Consider the following 18,714-nt stretch of genomic DNA (forward strand, 5'->3'; position numbering starts at 1 on the left):
GTCCATGGCCTGCTGCAATGTTCCAGTGAAGCTCAACGCAAACTGGAGGAACAGCATCTCATCTTCCGACTTGGCACATTACAGCCGGCTGGTCTCAACGCTGAAGTCAACAACTTCAGATGATTATCCCATCTCGACCCCTCTGTTTTCATTCTGCTCCGTAATTTTATTTCATTTATTTTATTTATCCTTTTTAAGTTTTTTTTCCCACTGTTCTGTACCTCTTATTTCTTGATTGTCTCTCTATCTCTCGCTCCCCACTCTCTTAACACCTTTTTCCTCTCCTCTTCCCCCTTTTGGTACCCTTCTCCCCTGTTTTCCATTTTGCGTCTGCTTCATTCATTTCTCCCCCCCCCCCCCCAACCACAATCCCCCACATATTTTGTCACATAGCACTGGCTTCAGCCTTGGTCATTCACAGCTCCCTATAATCTCTCTCTGCGCTGTCATTATCACCTCTTTATTACTACCTTTGCTTCTCTCAGCCTTGTATAAATACCTCCCTATCTCTCCCTTTTTTTAAGCTTTGACAAAAGGTCTGTTAGACTCGAAATGTCATCTCTTTTCTCTCCTTACAGATGCTGCCAGATCTGCTGAGATTTTCCAGCATTTTCTCTTTTGGTTGCAGTGATCTGTTCAATGGGAGAACCTACCATAATAGGCCAAAATGCCTTCCTTCTGCATGCTGGCAATGCTGTGATTCTGAGTTCATGGACAGCATTCAATGGAAGTGACTGGGCAAGAGCTAATGCAGATTTTGCCACGAACCCAGACACCGGTGAGTGATGGCAGAGGGTCAGGGGGAAGGAAAAAAAAAAGAAGTCAGTACTGAGAGGTGGGGGTAGCTCCCATTGGCAGCCTCCTTCTCAATGCTACTGAGTACCTGACAAAAAGATCCCCATCCCCACTGTAGGCTCCTCCATCTTCCAAATCTCTGCCTCCCAAATCTAGGGCTCACAAGCAAACATGCCCACAGCATCTCACACAAAAACCCACAAGCTACCTCTCTCCCAATTCAAGTAAAAATGTCTCTGAAATTCATCAGGATCTGTAAAGATACCAAAGGCAAAAGCACAGTATTTTACATTCCAAATGCTTCTCAATAGAAAGAGTGAATAGATAGGAAGTGGAGAATATACAAGAGATTTTTAAAAGGATGAAACCAGAATGAATATATCAGGAAAGCTGGGGCCCTTGGGAAGAATTATGGATGACCTAACACGGTCTTTAAAGTGAGGAGATTGGTTTGGGTGGATTTTGAGATGTTTCCACTTGTGGGGGTTCAATTAGAAAACAGAGTCATTAATCAATTCAACCAGACATTGAGAAAGAGGTTCTTTCTCATCAACCTGAAATTCTGAGTGGAACTTAATACCCTCTCTATGGGGAGCTTGATTTTGGGAGAGGTATTTAATCAGGCCAAAAGTGACAGGTAGATACCCTGCTTCACTTGCTGTTGGGATGTTTGAATATTCATTAAATGGTTTGTCAGATGTGTAGGCAGTGTCTGATCATTGGAGAGACTAGAGGTTTATATGGTGCTCCCACACTCTCCCCTGCTGATCAGGAAGGATATTGCAGGTCACATACCCAATCCATTCTCACAGCTCTCCAACTTGTGATCACATTCAAATCAGCCTGCCTTGTAACTCAGAAATGAGAGGTTAGGGGTGGTGTAAGAGGTGGGGGTAAAGAGGAAGCAAAGAGAGGTGTGGCTGCATTCTTGTATCCATACCCTCAACCTGATTGAATTTAGGGAGGGCACACCACCCCCTCCCCGACTCACCAGCCCCAGAAAGATGCAGACTGATTGATACTGATTGCTGCGACAGTTCTAAGAATGAACATTAAGAGACTCCACATGGCACCAAATGAGTGGAGAAGAACTGTCTCCCTGGGCTTCGAGTGGAGACCCTATCTCGGCCTCCTAGAAATGCCCTTATAGTGTATAACCTATCCACTCTCTTTCCCCCACACCAGCTCCCAAGCCCTTCTGGCTCTGACCTCAGAGCAGGTCCCACGTGGCCAACTGATTGAGAAGGTTAAAGCACATGGACTTGAAGGAAACTTGGGGAGATGGATCAGATACTGGCTTCATAATAGGACACAAGGGATAGTGGTAGAGGGCTGTTTGAGTGACTGAAGGCTAGTGTTCAGCAGTGTACCACAAAAAAATTATATACATAAATGATGAAAATGTGAGGGGAATGTTAAGCAAATTTGTATACAACGCCAAGATTGATAAGGTGGTTAATAGCAAAGAAGATGGTTGCAGGTTACAGGAAGATATAGATGGATTGGGCAGATAGGTAGATCAGTGGCAGATGGTATTTAACACTGATAAGTTTGAAGTGATGCACTTTGAAAGAAGAAACAAGATCAGGGAATATGTAATGAATGGCAGGACACCGAGTAGCTTAGAGAAACAGGGATCTTGAAGTAATTATTCACATATCCCTGAAGTCAGCAGAGCATATGTTTAGGATAGTTAAGGCAGCACATGGGATACTTGTTTTCATCAGTCAAGGTACAGACTATAAGACAAGAAGGTAATGTTGGAGCTGTACAGAGCATTGGTCAGGGTATAACTGAAGTACTGCAGGGCGGCACTGTGGCTCAGTGGTTAGCACTGCTGCCTCTCAGCACCAGGGACCTGGGTTTGATTCCAGCCTCGGGTGACTGTGTGGAGTTTGCACATTCTCCCCGTGTCTGCATGGGTTTCCTCCGGGTGCTTTGGTTTCCTCCCACAGTCCAAAGATGTGCAGGTTGGGTGAATTGGCCATGCTAAATTGCCCATAGGGATGTGTAGGTTAGGTGCATTAGTCTGGGGTAAATATCAGGTAGGGGAATAGGTCTGGGTGGGTTACTCTGAGGGTTGGTGCAGACTTGTTGGGCTAAAGGGCCTGTTTGCACACTGTAGGGATTCTAATTCTAATACGGTGTGCGATTCTGCTCACCTCACTACAGGAAGGATGGGATAGCACTGGTGGGGGGTACAGAGGAGGTTGTGTCTGGGATGATGAAATTGAGCTTTGAAGAGAGACTAGGATAGGCTGGGATTGTTTTCTTTGGAGCAGAGAAGGTTGAGGGGACACGACTGAGGTTATATGGGGTACGGACAAGTGATAAGAGAGCAACTATTCTCCTTGGTTGAAGGGTCAGTAACAAGTGGGCATAGTTTTAGGGTAAGGGGCAGGAGTTTCAGAGGGACTTTGAGAAAATGGCTTTTTCACTCAGCCTATGGTAGGAATCTAGAATGTACTGTCTGGGAAAGATGGTGGAGGTTGAAAACCTTCACAAACTTTAAAAAATATTTAGATAAGCATTTCAAATCTCATAACGTTCAAGGATATGGGACAAGTGCAGGAAATGAGGATTAGTACACTTTTAATGGCAGTTATGTCAGTGAAGATTCAAATGGGCCCCAAGGGCCTTTTCTGTGCTCTATTAATTCAACTCCCACTCCTGTGTACTGGCAGTGACATCATTCCCATTGGCATTAGGTTGCAGACAGTTCAAAAGGAGGTCAGGGAGTTAAAATGGCCCGGACTTGTACAGGAACTATCAATCTCACCTTCCCAACCCCCAACTCAGAACCACACGACAGATCAAACTGCCCAACCTCCAGGATTGGCTAGGAATCTCCTGGAATTAAAAGATTAATCTTGGGATACTGCTGCAAACAAGGCATAAATATCATTGGGTCATTTAAAACCAATCCCAAACGGCTTCAAACATGGTGGCTCAGTGGTTAGCACTGTTGCCTCACAGCACCGGGGATCCAGGTTCAATTTCAGCCTCGGGCGACTGTCTGTGTGGAATTTGCACATTGTTCCCATGTCTGCGTGGATTTGCTCTGGTTTCCTCCCACAGTCCAAAGATGTGCACATTAGGTGACACGGCCATGCTAAATTACCCATAGTGTTCAGGGATGTGTAGGTTCAGTGCATTAGTCATGGGAAATGTGGAGTTGTTGGGGAGGGAATACTCTTTGGAGGGTCAGTGTGGACTTGTTGGGCCAAATGGCCTGTTTCCACATTGTAGGGATTCAATGATTTATTGTCTATTGTAGTAATCGGCATGAGGGCCAGGTGGAATTGATTGACTATTTATTTCAGCTATGTAGAATTTCTTACCTGGGAATGATCATGAAGAATCTTGCATTTAGGCTGCAAACATTTTACTTGGTGTTGATAGGCAGGGCGTTATAAAGATGGCAATATTACTTGGCCAAGGGCAGGGTACTGGAGGCATTTGAGAAAATTTCCAGCAATAGACAGTTCTGAGGAAAGGTCACTGGACCCGAAACATTAACTCTGCTTTTTCTCCAAATATGCTGCAAGACCTGCTGAGTTTTTCCAGCAATTTCCAGCATCCATAGTTCTGTTGGTTTTTAACCAGGCCTATTTAGTCCTTCGAGCCTTCTCTGCCATTCAATATGACCACAACTGATCAACCGGTTCCTGCTTTCTCCCACAACGCTTTAAGAACGATATCAAACTCCTTCTTGAAAACATTTAGTGTTTTAGTCTTAACTGATTTCTGTGACTGAGAATTCCACAGGCTCCTCTCTCTCTCTCTGTCACAATTTCCAGCCCAAGTTGGTAGGTCAGTGTGGTTGGGAAGCCACAATCTGTAATGATAGGTGTCACTGGCTCAGTCAGCCCAGCAGGGATGGGAGAGAGTTCCACATCTCTGCACAAATTGCAGGGCAATTGCTAATACTGACAATGTACAATATTTTACATAGCCTTGCAATAGTGCAAGAATTTCAATCAAGCTGTTAGATCGGTTGTTAACTTGGAGAGCATATTGGTCGATTGCAGCTCTGGTCAATACTGTGGGCCAAGAGCAATGATTACTGAGAGGTGTAGCACTAGGTAAGCTAATACTGATGTACAATTGTCTGTGCAACCTGGTAATGATTCAATCCCCTGGCTGATTGTTTCATCGCTTTAATCCTGTCCTATCATTTGCATTATCAGGTGAAGAATTCACTCCTCTGTCTCAAAGCTTTATTAGAAAGAACTGGCATTTATACAGAACCTTTCAGAACCTCCGTCTACCTTACACATCACTAAGTGGTTTGGCCAGGCTAAACAGAACAAACTCTACCAAAGGCTGAAGGATGAGCACTCAATGAATAGTCAATGTGATCAGCAGGAATAATTGAGCAGTATTAAATCATAGGAAGCATTCCTCGGGGATATCTAATGAAAAAGAAGATAAGGATTTACCTGTTTACACCAATACATGAATGACTGCCAATTAAAAGCAAAGAGCTAAAGGTTAAAGGCCGTGGATGAGTGAAGTGAATGTGCCTGATACCACTGTGATACGTTAATGCTTTCAACACAGTGACTGGGCCATCACGAACATAACACCAGAGATTTGTTAGCTATGACAGGAACCAGTAGTCCCCCCAATGCAGCAAGTATTCTTTGCAAGCTGAAACAACCTGCTGTCCCTGTCCTGGGAGTGTTTAATGGCAGCTTTACTCTGTGTCTAACTCTGCACTGTCCCTGTCCTGAGAGGGTTTGATGGGGACAGTTTTGAGAAAGATTTACTTTCAGTTTAAAAAGGAAAGAAAATAGAGGCAGCTTTTACTCTGTACCTAACACTGCACAGTACTTTTCCCGGCAGTGTTTGATGAGGACAGCATAGAGAAAGGTATACTTCCAACTTTAAAGAGTAGAGAAAGCTTTACTCTGGGCCTAACACCATACTGTACCTGCTCTGGGAGCATTTGATGGGGACAGTTTTGAGTGAGCTTTACTTTCAGTTTAGAAGAATACAGAAAGTTTTACTTTCAGGGTAAAACAAATAGAGTGAGCTTTACTTTCAGATTAAAATAGTCAGAGGTACCTTTACTTTCTGGTTAAATTAGTAGACAATGCTTTACACTGTATCTAACTCCATACTGTCCCTGTCCTAGGAGTGTTTGATGTAGACAGTGCAGAAAGTCTGGAATTTATTGCCCTTGTGGGAGAAATCCCAGAGAGGTCTCTCCAGTTAAAAACTGGAGTTTTTAAACTGGACTAACTCCACTTAGTTAAAAACTGAAGGAGATTAACCAATCACGCCACTCCTTCATTTCCCTTTCTCTTGGTCATCACTCTGCTCAGAAACCACACAGAAACCTTTACCTGGAAGTTTGCTACGATGCACAGCCCCAGGCAGCTGATGAGACCCAGTGACAGGCCTATCCTATTCAGTCGGACGATGATGCGTTCCTCCTCCTGGGTTAGAGCCTCTACCTGTTTGTATCGTACATACATCGTCACCAAACCTGCGAAAGGAAGAGAACAAGAGATATCCAAGGGCAAACTGCAAAATTCAAGTTCTTTGACTGCAATTCAAGAGGCAAGGTGCATTCAAGTACAGTGATGAGGTGGTCAGGCTGCCGAGTTAGTCATCCAGAAACCTGAATTAAGCCACAAAACATTAGTTTAAATCCCCTTATTGGTACTTAAAAATAGATAGCAATGAGGAAACCTTTTTTTGTCCTCTGAGGTTGATGAATATTTGGAAATGCCTTCCTCAAAAGGCAGAGGATGCAAAATCTTTAACTATTTTTAAGGCAGAGGTAGTGATGACCAAGGGGATGAAACCGTAATTGGGGATATGCAGGAATATGGAGCAGAGGTTAAGATCAGGTCAGCCATGATCTTATTGAATGATAGACCTGGGGGTTCAGATACATTGACGTTTGTGTCACTATAGATAGGGTGGTTCAGGCAGCATTTAGCACACTTGCCTTCATTGCTCAGTTCTTTGAATCGGAGTTGGGACGTTATGTTGAGGTTGTACAGGATATTGGGGAGGCCTCTTCTGGAGTACACCGTTTGTTTATGATCGGCTCGTGATAGGAAGGGTATTATTAAGTTCAGACAGGTTAGAAGAGATCTACTAGGATATTGCCTGGAATGGATGTTTGAGTTATAAGGAGAGGGCTGGATAGGCTTGGACTTAGAGTCATAGAGAGTCAGAGTCCGACAGCACGGAGGTAGCCCTTCAGTCCAAACTAGTCCATGCCGACCAAACTGTCCGTAACCCATTTCCCTGTAAGTGGCCCACATCCTTCTAAACCTTTCCGATCCATGTTTTTGACCAAATGGCTTTCAATTGTTAATGTACCCACCTCAACTTGGTCATTTACACATGCAAACCACTCTCCGTGCAAACAAGTTGCCCTCTAGTTTCCTTTTTATTCTTTCCCCTCTAACCTTAACCTGAGGCCCTCTAGTCCTCAATTCTCCAACCCTGGGAAAAAGACTGTGTGCATTCACCCTCTCCATGTCTCTCATGATCTTATACACTTCAATAAGATCTCCCCTCAGTCTCCTACACTCTAAAGTGTCCCAGTTTGTCCAACCTCTCCCTATGACTCAGACCATTGAGTCCTGGCAATATCCTTGTAAATTTCTTCTGCATTCTTTCCAGTTTAGTAACATCCTTCCTATAACAAGGTGATCAAAACTGAACACAGTACCCCAAGTGTGGCCTCACGAACATCCTGTAAAACTACATTACTTCCCAACTTCTATACTCAATGCCCTGACTGATGAAGGCCAGTGTGCCAACAGCCTTCTTCACTGCCCTGTCTACTTGGGACTCCACTTTCACTTGAGCTCCAAGGTCCCTCTGTTCCAGGATACTCTAAGGCCCTACCATTCACCATGAAACTCCTACCTTGATTTGACTTTCCAAAATGCAAGACCTCACACTTATCTATATTAAACTCTATTTGTCATTTCGTGGCCCACTTCCCCAGCTGATCAAGATCCTGCTGCAGTTTCTGAGAACCTTCCTCACTGTCCCCGATACCACTTCTTTTAGTGTCATCTGCAAACTTACTAATCATATCTTGTACATTCTCATCCAAATCATTGATATAGAGATCAAACAGCAATGGGCCCAGCACCGTCTCCTGAGGCACTCCACAAGTCACAGGCCTCCAGTCTGACAAACATCCTTCCTTCATTACCCTCTGCTTCCTACCATCAAGCCTATTGTGTATCCAATTTGCCAGCTTACCCTGGATGCCATGTGGCCTAACCTTCCAGAGCAGCCTACAGTATGGACTCTTACCAAAAGGCCTTACTGAAATCCATATAGACCATGTCTACTGCCTTACCCTCATCAACTTTCATGGTCACTTCAAAGAATTCTAACAAATTTTGTGAGGTAAGATCTCCAATGCACAAAGCCATGTTGACTATTCCTAATCAAACCCTGTCTTTCCAAATGCATGTATATCTTATCTGACAGAATCTTCTCAACTAACTCACCTACCACAGAGACTTACTGGTCACAAGTTCCCAGGATTTTGTTTGCAGCCCTTCTTGAATAAGGGCACAACATTCACTACCCTTCAGTCTTCCAGGACCTCAATGGTGGCTAACGATAATACAAAAATATCAGACAGTGCCCCCACAATTTCTTCTGTCACCTCCTGCAGGGCTCTTGGATATATCTGGTCAGGACCAGGAGATTTATCCACCTTCATACATTCCAATACATCCAACACCTCCTCTACTGTGTTATGGACTGTCCCCAAGAAATCACCACTAACTTCCCCAAGTCTTTTTCCACAGTAAACACCAAGAAGAAATACTCATTGAGGAACTCGCCCATCTCCTACAGTTCTACACATACATGTCCACTTTGGTCCTTGAGGAGCAGCAAATAAACCTGTTGGACTATAACCTGGTGTTGTGTGATGTTTAACTTTGTACACCCCAAACCAACACTGGCACCTCCAAATCATTTTCAAAGGCCTGCCTCTTATCAGAGGTCCCTTTGCCTGCAAACAAATTATTCCAATCAACACCTGAAAGTTCCTGTCTAACGCCATCAAAATTCACCTTGCCCCAGTTTAGAATTTGAACCTGTGAAGTTTTATCCCTCTCCATAGCTATTTTGAAACCAATAGAACGATGGTCACTGGCCCCAAAGTGCTCCCCCACTCTCATGGAGTTCAGTCCAGGCAAATGTGAGATGATGCATTTTGGGAAGTCTATTTCCAGAGTGAACTACACTGTAAACGGAAGAGCCTTGGGAAAAGTCAATTATCAGAGAGATCTGGGAGTTCAGGTCCATTGTACCCTGAAGGTGGCTGTACAGGTGGATAGAATGGTCAAGAAGGCATATAGTATACTTGCCTTCATTGGATGGGGTATTGAGTATAAGAGCTGGCAAGTCATGTTAAAATTGTACAAGACATTGGTTTGGCCGCATTTAGAATACTGTGTACAGTTCTGGTCGCCACATTCCCAAAAGGATATGGACACTTTGGAGAGGGTGCAGAGAAGGTTTACGAGGATGTTGCCTGGTATGGAAGGTGCTAGCTATGAAGAGAGGTTGAGTAGGTTAGGTTTGTTTTCATTAGATAAAAGGAGATTGAGGGGGGACCTGATTGAGTTTTACAAAATCATGAAGGGTATAGACAGGGTGGATAGAGATAAGCTTTTCCCCGGGGTGAGGGATTCAATAACAAGAGGTCACACGTTCAAGGTGAGAGGTGAGAGGTGAAAAGTTTAAGGGGGATACACACGGCAAGTACTTCACACAGAGGGTGGTAGGTGCCTGGAACGTGTTGCCAGCAGAGGTGGTAGAGGAAGGCACGGTAGATTCATTTAACGTGCGTCTGGACAGATGCATGAGTAGGTGGGGAGCAGAGGGATACAGATGCTTAGGACTAAGACGATAGGTTTAGACAGTGGATTTGGATCAGCTCAGGCTTGGAGGGCCGAAGGGTCTGTTCCTGGGCTGTAAATTTTCTTCATTCTTTGTTGTCACTGCGGTCACCCATCCTGCCCTATTTCGCAAGAGGTCAGGTTTTGCCCCCTTCCCAAGGAGGGCCTTCTACATACTGCTTGACAAAACTTTCATGAACACACTTAACAAATTCCACTCCATCTAAGCCTTTAACACTCCGGCAGACCCCAGTTTATGTTACGAAAATTAAAATCACCTATGACCACCCTATTGCTCCTGCAAGTCTCCCCAGTCTCCCTGCATATTTTTCCTCTAACTCCCTTTGATTATTTGGGGGCCTATGGTCCAATCCCAATAACGTCACCATCCCCTTATTTCTTAGCTGCACCCACAAAGTCTCACTGGATGATCCTTCAGTTACTTCATTTGACTACTACTGTGATACACATCTTAATCAAAAATGTAACTCCTCCTCCCCTCTTTCCACCACCTTTGTCCCACCTAAAGCACCTGTACTGTGGCATATTAAGCTGCCAGTCCCGTCCCTCCCTTAGCCGTGTTTCTGTCATGGCTATAATATCCCAGTCCCACGTACCTATCCACGCCCGGAGTTCCATCGGTCTTACCGGTCAGCTGTCTTGCATTAAGATAGATACAATTTAATCCAACAGACATTTGTTGCTCTCTCATGTTCCAGCCTGACCTGCCTGACCTCTTTCACAGGAGCGTAGGAGGTGGAGAGGTGAGAGGTTTATAAAATCATGAAGGGTACAGGTAGGTTTTGCAGTACTGTCTTCTCTCTGGAATAGAGAATTTCAAGACTTTGGAGCATATTTTTAAGATGAAAGGAGAGAGATTTAAAGACATGAGAGGCTTTTGTTTAAAAAAACAAAAGCAGAGGGTGATTCATATGTGGAATGAACTTCCTGAGGATGTGGTGAACATAGGCACAGTTACAACATTTAAAAGACATTTAGGTAAGTACATGAAGAGGAAAGGTTTGGAGGGACATGGGCCAGGAGCAGGCAGGTGCGAATAGTTTAGTTTGGGATTATGGTCAGCATGGACTGGCTGGACTAAAAGGTCTGTTTCAATACTGTATGACCATGACTGTATGGAGCAGGCTCAAAGGGCCCAGTGCCCTTCTCTTGTTCTGGGTTCATGTGTTAGTTAACAATCTGCTAATTAAAAGCCCTTTCCCCATATTCACACCAGCATGAAATCATCTATTTTTACCTCGGAAACACTGCCCAACATTACGGCTGCATCATTTCATCTGCAACTGAAATCTTCATCAATCCTCATAAGTAACAGGTGCAGAAGGAGGCTGTTCAGCCCATCAGGCCGGCTCTGTTATTCAGAGCTGTGTAACTGTGACCTCAACTCCAATTTCTGGCCTAAGTCCCATAGATGATGATCAACTTCCTTGATGATGAAAAGGATGTTGAACTCAGCTTTCAATTACCCAGCCTTTCTGAGCAGAGAATTTCAAAGCCGACCTCAGTGGAAAAAAAATTCTGTTTTAACTCTTAATTTGATTCTGTACTTAGTTTTAGATCCCCCTACGCACAACCATCGTCTCATCATTCAACCTATTAAGTCCCATCAGAATCTTACTGAAGAAACTCAGCAGGTATGGTAGATTTGTGGAGAGAAAGCGCAGTTAACATTCCGAGTCCAGTGACCCTTCCCCAGAATCTTCTTCAGGGTCACTAGTCTCAAAACATTAACTGTGCTTTCTCTCCTTCAATACCTGCTGAGTTTCATCAGCAATTTCTGCTTTTGTGTCAGATTTCCAGCATCCCCAGTTCTTTGTTTTATTCTGGAGAATATTCCCGAGGAATGCTCATTCCTCTAGACTCCAAACGAATAAAAGCCTGACCTGCTCAGCCTTTCCTCACATGCTTCCCAGGTAACAGCTGACTGAACCTTCACTAAATTGGTTCCAATACCAGCCTTTCCCTCCTTAAAATAAAAGAGAACAATATTCCGGGTGCAGCGTTACCACTGGCCTACACAGTTGAAGGAAATTTTCCTACTTTTATACTCCACCCATTTCCAAGAAAAGCCAAAATTCCATTTGTCTCCGAAGCTGCTCCTGCATAGCGACTTTTGTAGAATTCACACATGGGCCCCTGATCCCTCCGTACAGCATTCTGAAAACTCTTCATTTAAAACGTATTGCTTTTCATTTTCTTTATATCAAAGTGGACTTCACATTTTCTCACATTATACTCTATCCGGTAAGTTTTGCCCACTCATTCCCATCAGCCTCCAGTCCTTTCTGCCAGAGGTTTCCGGAGCCTACAAGAAGGGGAGGTATTTTTTAGATTAGATTAGATTAGATTACTTACAGTGTGGAAACAGGCCCTTCGGCCCAACAAGTCCACACCGACCCGCCGAAGCGCAACCCACCCATACCCCTACATTACCTAATGGTACGGGCAATTTAGCATGGCCAATTCACCTGACCCGCACATCTTTGGACTGTGGGAGGAAACCGGAGCACCCGGAGGAAACCCACGCAGACACGGGGAGAACGTGCAAACTCCACACAGTCAGTCGCCTGAGGCGGGAATTGAACCCAGGTCTCTGGCGCTGTGAGGCAGCAGTGCTAACCACTGTGCCACCGTGCCGCCCACGGTGTGAGGTGCAGGTGCCTGAAACGGGTGGAGGGTGACATTTCCACTTCCTGACCGCAGTGATTAAGGCAGCAACATGTCAGTGATGGGTCAGACATCACACTGGCCTGGGGATAGGAGTCTGTTGGTAGGTGGAAGTGGGAAGGTCAAGCAGGGATTGAAAAATGGTTGAAGGGTCTAAAAGGCAAGGTCAGCATTAATAATGTTTGGGACCTGGAGGTTGAATTGTGGATTAAGGGGACACCCTAATGATTAGTTAAGAGACAAATGGATGAGTTAGCTCTCACATGTCCGCCTGTCCCAGCCAGCAGCATTGGGCCCCTTCACCCTTTTACCTTCAACTTCAGGGGCAGGATAAAAAAGGTGGTGCAGAGCTCTCTTTCTTCAGAAACAGAGGCAGCTTGACCAATAGCACTCTCAAACAGCTCTGAACTAGAAACTGAACTGGACCAATCCACGTAAATGCTGTGCTTACAAGGGCAGGTCAGTGAGTAGTTTAACTTCTGATCTCCCCAAAGCCTGCCCACCACCTACAAGGCACATTTCAGGAGTATGATGGAATACTCCCCACTTGCCTGGATGAACGCAGATCCAACTACACTCAAGAAGCTTAAGGCCATCCTGGACAAAGCAGCCCATTTGATTGGAACCCCATCCAACACCTTCAGCATTCACTCCCTTAATTATTGACATGGAGTAGCAGGTAATGTGTACCATATACAAGATTCATAGTAATAACTTAGTAAGATGTTTTTTTCAGAATTGAAAGGGGCTGGAAAATGATAGTTTTATGCACTTACTTTAACCCTTTTGAAAAGAAGGATAAAGGGAGAGAGCATAGTCCCCTTAAACAAAAATCAGCAAGGCAGCTTACATATGAAACCACATGAGATGGGGGAGATATTATGCATCGGTGTTTACTATAGAGAAGGATATGGAAGATACAGAATGTGGGGAAATAAATACTGACCTCTTGAAAATTGTCCATATTGCAGGGAAGGTGCTGCTGGATATCTTAAATGCATAAAAGGTTGATCAATCATAGGGGACCTGATCAGGTGTACTCTAGAACTCTGTGGGAAATTATGGAAATGATTGCTCAGCCCCCTCGCTGAGATATTTGTATCATTGATAGTCATAGGCGAGGTACGGGAGGTTGGCTAATGTGGTGCTACTTTGCAAGGTGCTAAGGAAAGGCCAGGAAACTACAAACGTGTGACCTTGACATCAGTGCTGGACAAGCTGTTGGGCAGAATGCTGAGGGACAGGATTCACATTTATTTGGAAAGGCATAAGACCATTTAGGGATAGTCAACATGACTTTGTGCATGGGAAATCGTGTCTCATGAACTTGATTGAGTTTTTCTGAAGAAGTAACAAAAAGGATGAATGAGGGCAGAGCAGTGGATGTGATAATATATGGACCTCAGTAAGACAAGCGACAAGGTTCCTCACGGTAGACTGGTTAGCAACGTTAGATTACATGGAATACAGGGAGAACTAGCCATTTGGATACAGAATACACGGATTTGTGAAGGGTAGGTCTTGCCTTACAAGTCTTATTGAATTCTTTGAGGAGGTGACCAAGCATGTGGATGAGAGTAGAGCAGTGGATGTCGTGTACATGGATTTTAGTAAGGCATTTGATAAGGTTCCCCATGGTAGGCTTATGCGGAAAGTCAGGAGGCATGGGATAGAGGGAAATTTGGCCAATTGGATAGAAAACTGGCTAACCGGTCGAAGTCAGAGAGTGGTGGTAGATGGTAAATATTCAGCCTGGAGCCCAGTTACAAGTGGAGTTCCGCAGGGATCAGTTCTGGGTCCTCTGCTCTTTGTAATTTTTATTAATGACTTGGATGAGGGAGTCGAAGGGTGGGTCAGTAAATTTGCATATGATACGAAGATTGGTGGAGTTGTGGACAGTGAGGAGGGCTGTTGTCGGCTGCAAAGGGACTTAGATATGATGCAGAGCTGGGTTGAGGAGTGGCAGATGGAGTTCAACCCTGCCAAATGTGAGGTTGTCCATTTTGGAAGAACAAATAAGAATGCGGAATGCAGGGTTAACGGTAGGGTTCTTAGTCAGGTGGAGGAACAGAGGGATCTTGGGGTCTATGTACATAGATCTTTGAAAGCTGCCACTCAGGTGGATAGAGCTTGTAAGAAGGCCTATGGTGTATTAGCGTTCATTAGCAGAGGGATTGAATTCAAGAGTCGTGAAGTGATGTTGTTGATGTACAGGACTTTGGTTAGGCCACATTTGGAGTACTGTGTGCAGTTCTGGTCGCCTCACTTTAGGAAAGATGTGGAAGCTTTGGAGAGGGTGCAGAGAAGATTTACCAGAATGTTGCCTGGAATGGAGAATAGGTCGTACGAGGATAGGTTGAGAGTTCTCGGCCTCTTCTCGTTGGAACGGCGAAGGATGAGGGGTGACTTGATAGAGGTTTATAAGATGATCAGAGGAATAGATAGAGTAGACAGTCAGAAACTTTTTCCCCGGGTACAACAGAGTGTTACAAGGGGACATAAATTTAAGGTGAATGGTGGAAGGTATAGGGGAGATGTCAGGGGTGGGTTCTTTACCCAGAGAGTGGTGGGGACATGGAATGCGCTGCCCGTGGGAGTGGTAGAGTCAGAATCATTGGCGACCTTTAAGCGGCATTTGGATAGGTACATGGATGGGTGCTTAATCTAGGATAGATGTTCGGCACAACATCGTGGGCCGAAGGGCCTATTCTGTGCTGTATTGTTCTATGTTCTATGTCCTAGAACTGAATTGAAGGTAGAAGACAGAGGGTGATGGTGGAGGGATGTCTTTTAGACTGGAGGCCTGTGACCAGTGTGTCACAAGGTAGCTGCTGGGTCCACTGCTTTTCATCATTTATATAAATGATTTGGATGTGAACATAGGAGGTATAGCTAGTTAAGTTTTCAGATGACACCAAAATTGGTGGTGTAATGGACAGGAAAGAAGGTTACCTCAGAGTACAAAGGGATCTTGATCAGATGGGTAAATGGGCCAAGGAGTAACAGATGGAGTTTAATTTAGATAAATGTGAGGTGCTGCATTTTGGAAAGAGAAATCAGTGCAGAACTTACCATGAAGCATAGAAGGTCCTGGGGAGTGTTGCTGAACAAGAGACCCTGGAGTGCAGGTTCAATGTTTCTTGAAAGTGGAATCATGGGTAGATAGGATAGTGAAGGCAATGTTTGATATGCTTGTCTTTATTGATCAGAATATTGAGTATTGGAGTTGGGAGGTCATGTTGCAGCTGTACAAGACATTGGTAAGGCAACTTTTGGAATACTTCATGCAATTCTGGTCTCCTTACTATAGGAAGGATGTTGTAAAATTTGAAAGGGTTCAGAAAAGATGTACAAGGATGTTGCCAGAGTCAGAGGGTTTGAGCTATAGAGAGCCTGAATAGACTGGGGCTATTTTGTCTGGAGTGTGGGAGGCAGAGGAGTGACCTTACAGAGGTTCACAAAATCTTGAAGGGCATGGATACGGTAAATAGATAAAGGTCTTTTCCCTGGGGTAGGGGAGTCCAAAACTAGAGGGCATAAGTTGAAGGAGAGAGGGGAGAGATTTAAAAGGGACCAAATGGCAATTTTTTCATGAGGGTGGTGCATGTATGGAATGAGCTACCAGAGGAAGTGGAGGAGGCTGCTACAATTTAAAAGGCATCTGGAATGAGTATTAGAATAGAAAGGATTGAGAGATATGCGCCAAAGGCTGGCAAATGGGACTAGATTAATGTAGAATATCTGGTTTGCATGAACTAGTTGGACCCAAGGATCGGTTTCCATGCTGTAGGTTTCGATGACGCTACTGCTGGATCTCAGTTGAGGTCATCAACCTGAAACATTAACTCTGTTTTTATCACAAATGCTGAGTATTCCAGCATGTTCTGTCCTTATTTCAGCATGTGCAGTATTTTGCTCATGTATGAATTACCAAATCCTGCATATTTTCCAAAAACATCTGTCCCTCTTTTACATCACTTTTTAAACTTCAAAGATCTGAGCTGATCACCCGCAATGAGCAGTTTATCAGGTGCATAATCAAAACGTTGTAATAAGATGGTCATATATGATATGATAATAATTCTGGCCTTACTATGAAGACTCCATTCTGGAAGTCCTTCCATGATCCCTCGCCTAGAATTTTGGTTCCCCAAAGTAGTCACGAATCTGAACTTCCTCCTGCAGGACAAAGGGACCCAACATGCTCAGTAGAGGGCAGACAGAATGGGCAGTTCCTCACTGCTATTGAGGAGGCCAGGACGCAGTTTGTTTCCTGGTGATGAGGAGCACAAAGTAAGGGGGGGACCAGAGTGGAGGCAATGGCCTAGTAGTATTATCACTGGATTGTTAATTCAGACACCCAGGAAATATTCTGGGGACCCAGGTTCAAATCTTGCTACAGCAGAGGGTGAATTTGAATTCAATATAAATTCGGAATTATGGGTCTAACGATGAACATTAAATAATTGTCAATTGTTGGAAAAATCTATCTGGTTCACTTATATCCTTTAGGGAAGGAAACGACCACCCTTACCTGGTCTGGCCTCCATCTGACTCCAGACCCACAGCAATGTGATTGACTCTTAACTGCCCTCTGGGCAATTAGGGATGGGCAATAAACGTTGGCCTAGCCAGTGATACCCTCATCCCACGAACGCATAAAAAGTTAGCAGCGAGGAAAAAGGGCAAACAATCCTGTGGGTATTACCATGAAATCTGAAGCCCACAAACTGGACGATTCTGAATTAATTCTGTTTATCCTTCACACGTGGTCACACATGGATCATCACACCTTATCCTCAAGGGAATATCATCAGTCATAGTGAACAGATTTAAACATTGCAGCCATAATCCCATTCCTTTCTGACAGGATCAGTGCCCCCAAAGCATCAGAGCAGCACAGTGAGGGGACTAAAAAAAACACAAACAATCAACAAATGTGGTGAAATCTCCCTTCATTACAAGGTAGATAAAAGTAAATTGACCTTTCATTAGTAAGGGAGTATTTAGAAGGATTCAACACATCCCACCTCCATTATCATTCGAAGTTCCAATTAAAATATGCAGAATGACAGCACCTGAGAACTCTTTAAACGAGTGAATTTTAATGAAGAAAACACTCAGTCCTTACCCAGGAAGGCAGAGATACTCAACATGATCCCAAACACACATCGCTCAGGTGGAGTTGTGCCAGTGTCACTGTGAGGGATAAACATAAGGTGGTAAGAACTTAGCTCCAACTGAAACTGCTGCTAGACAGAGACACAAAACTCTTTTGATGGGATAATTGTTAGTGCAACACTAAACAAAAACCATCCCTTCAAATGCATCTTATAGGGACCACCAATGTAGGGGAGCAGTATGTTGTCCAGCCAAACTAACAGGACCAGAATAATTAGCAAATTATATAATCATAGAGGTTTACAGCATTCAAACAGGCCCTTCTGCCCAACTTGTCCATGCTATCCAGTTTTCACAATCAATCTAGTCCCATTTGCCCACATTTGATCCATATCCATCCATCTACCTGTCCAAAAAGTTTCTTAAAATTATAAAATTGTACTCACTCATTACCTTTTGTGAAAAAAATTGCCCCACTGAATCCTTTTGTATCTCTCCCCTCTCACCTTGAACCTATGCCCTCTAGTTTTACATTCCCAGACCATGGGGAAAAGTTGTTGACTATCTACCTTATCTATGTCACTCATGATTTCATAAATGTGTAGGAGGTCACCCCTCAGTCTCTTATGGTCCAGGGAAAAAAGTCCCAGCCTGTCCAGCCTCTCCTTATAACTCAAACCTTCCAGTCTCATTAAGAGTGTGGTCTGATTAAACATTTTGCCCTAAAACACTAACTCTGTCTCCTCAGGCCTGCTGAGCATTCTCAGCTTGGTTTGGGTTTCAGATTTCCAGCATCTGCCATGTTTTATTGTTGTTGCCTTTAACAGACTGTGCACACAGTGTACAACATTTGAGCCTAAGACCGCATTATAACAGCCCAGTTCTTCCAACAGCCAGTGACCCAGTGTGCATTCCAACACCAGCTATGAGGAGTTTATTACACTGGGTAATTATAGCATCGTACTGTGCCAGCAGAAAGGGTCTCATCAATCTGCATCATTGAGAAGAGAGAATTTGTGTGTACTGAAAAGTTTTCGTTAGTCACATGCCTCAGGATTATTTTAAGCACCGACAGATGTTGAAGTTTCACATCTTGTTAGATCCAGGTGGTGTGAAGTTTGAAGCTCAGAGGCTGATAGTGTGGTGTTTAAAACCAGTTCAGACTCGCTGCTCTAGGGGGATCACAGTAACAGTGACTGGTCAATAG

At 44.1% G+C, this 18,714-nt stretch overlaps 1 protein-coding gene across 6 annotated transcripts in view; it reads right to left on the reverse strand.

Annotated features, from left to right (window-relative positions):
- LOC132828247 (DNA damage-regulated autophagy modulator protein 2-like) overlaps nucleotides 1–18,714 on the reverse strand; it is a 103,871-nt gene that overhangs the window by 42,111 nt on the left and 43,046 nt on the right. For 4 of the 6 annotated variants that reach the window (XM_060845218.1, XM_060845216.1, XM_060845214.1 and 1 more), the window contains 2 exons: nucleotides 17,518–17,585; nucleotides 6,147–6,289 (listed from right to left, as the gene is read on the reverse strand). In XM_060845218.1, coding sequence (XP_060701201.1) covers nucleotides 6,147–6,289; nucleotides 17,518–17,542 — 168 coding nt within the window. In that variant the 5' untranslated portion in view covers nucleotides 17,543–17,585. Of the gene's footprint in view, nucleotides 1–6,146; nucleotides 6,290–16,479; nucleotides 16,561–17,517; nucleotides 17,586–18,714 lie in introns of those variants that run through there. The other 2 variants (XM_060845217.1, XM_060845219.1) reach the window with 2 other exon arrangements.

Source organism: Hemiscyllium ocellatum, chromosome 26 (assembly GCF_020745735.1).
Source record: "Hemiscyllium ocellatum isolate sHemOce1 chromosome 26, sHemOce1.pat.X.cur, whole genome shotgun sequence".
NCBI lineage: Eukaryota > Metazoa > Chordata > Chondrichthyes > Orectolobiformes > Hemiscylliidae > Hemiscyllium > Hemiscyllium ocellatum.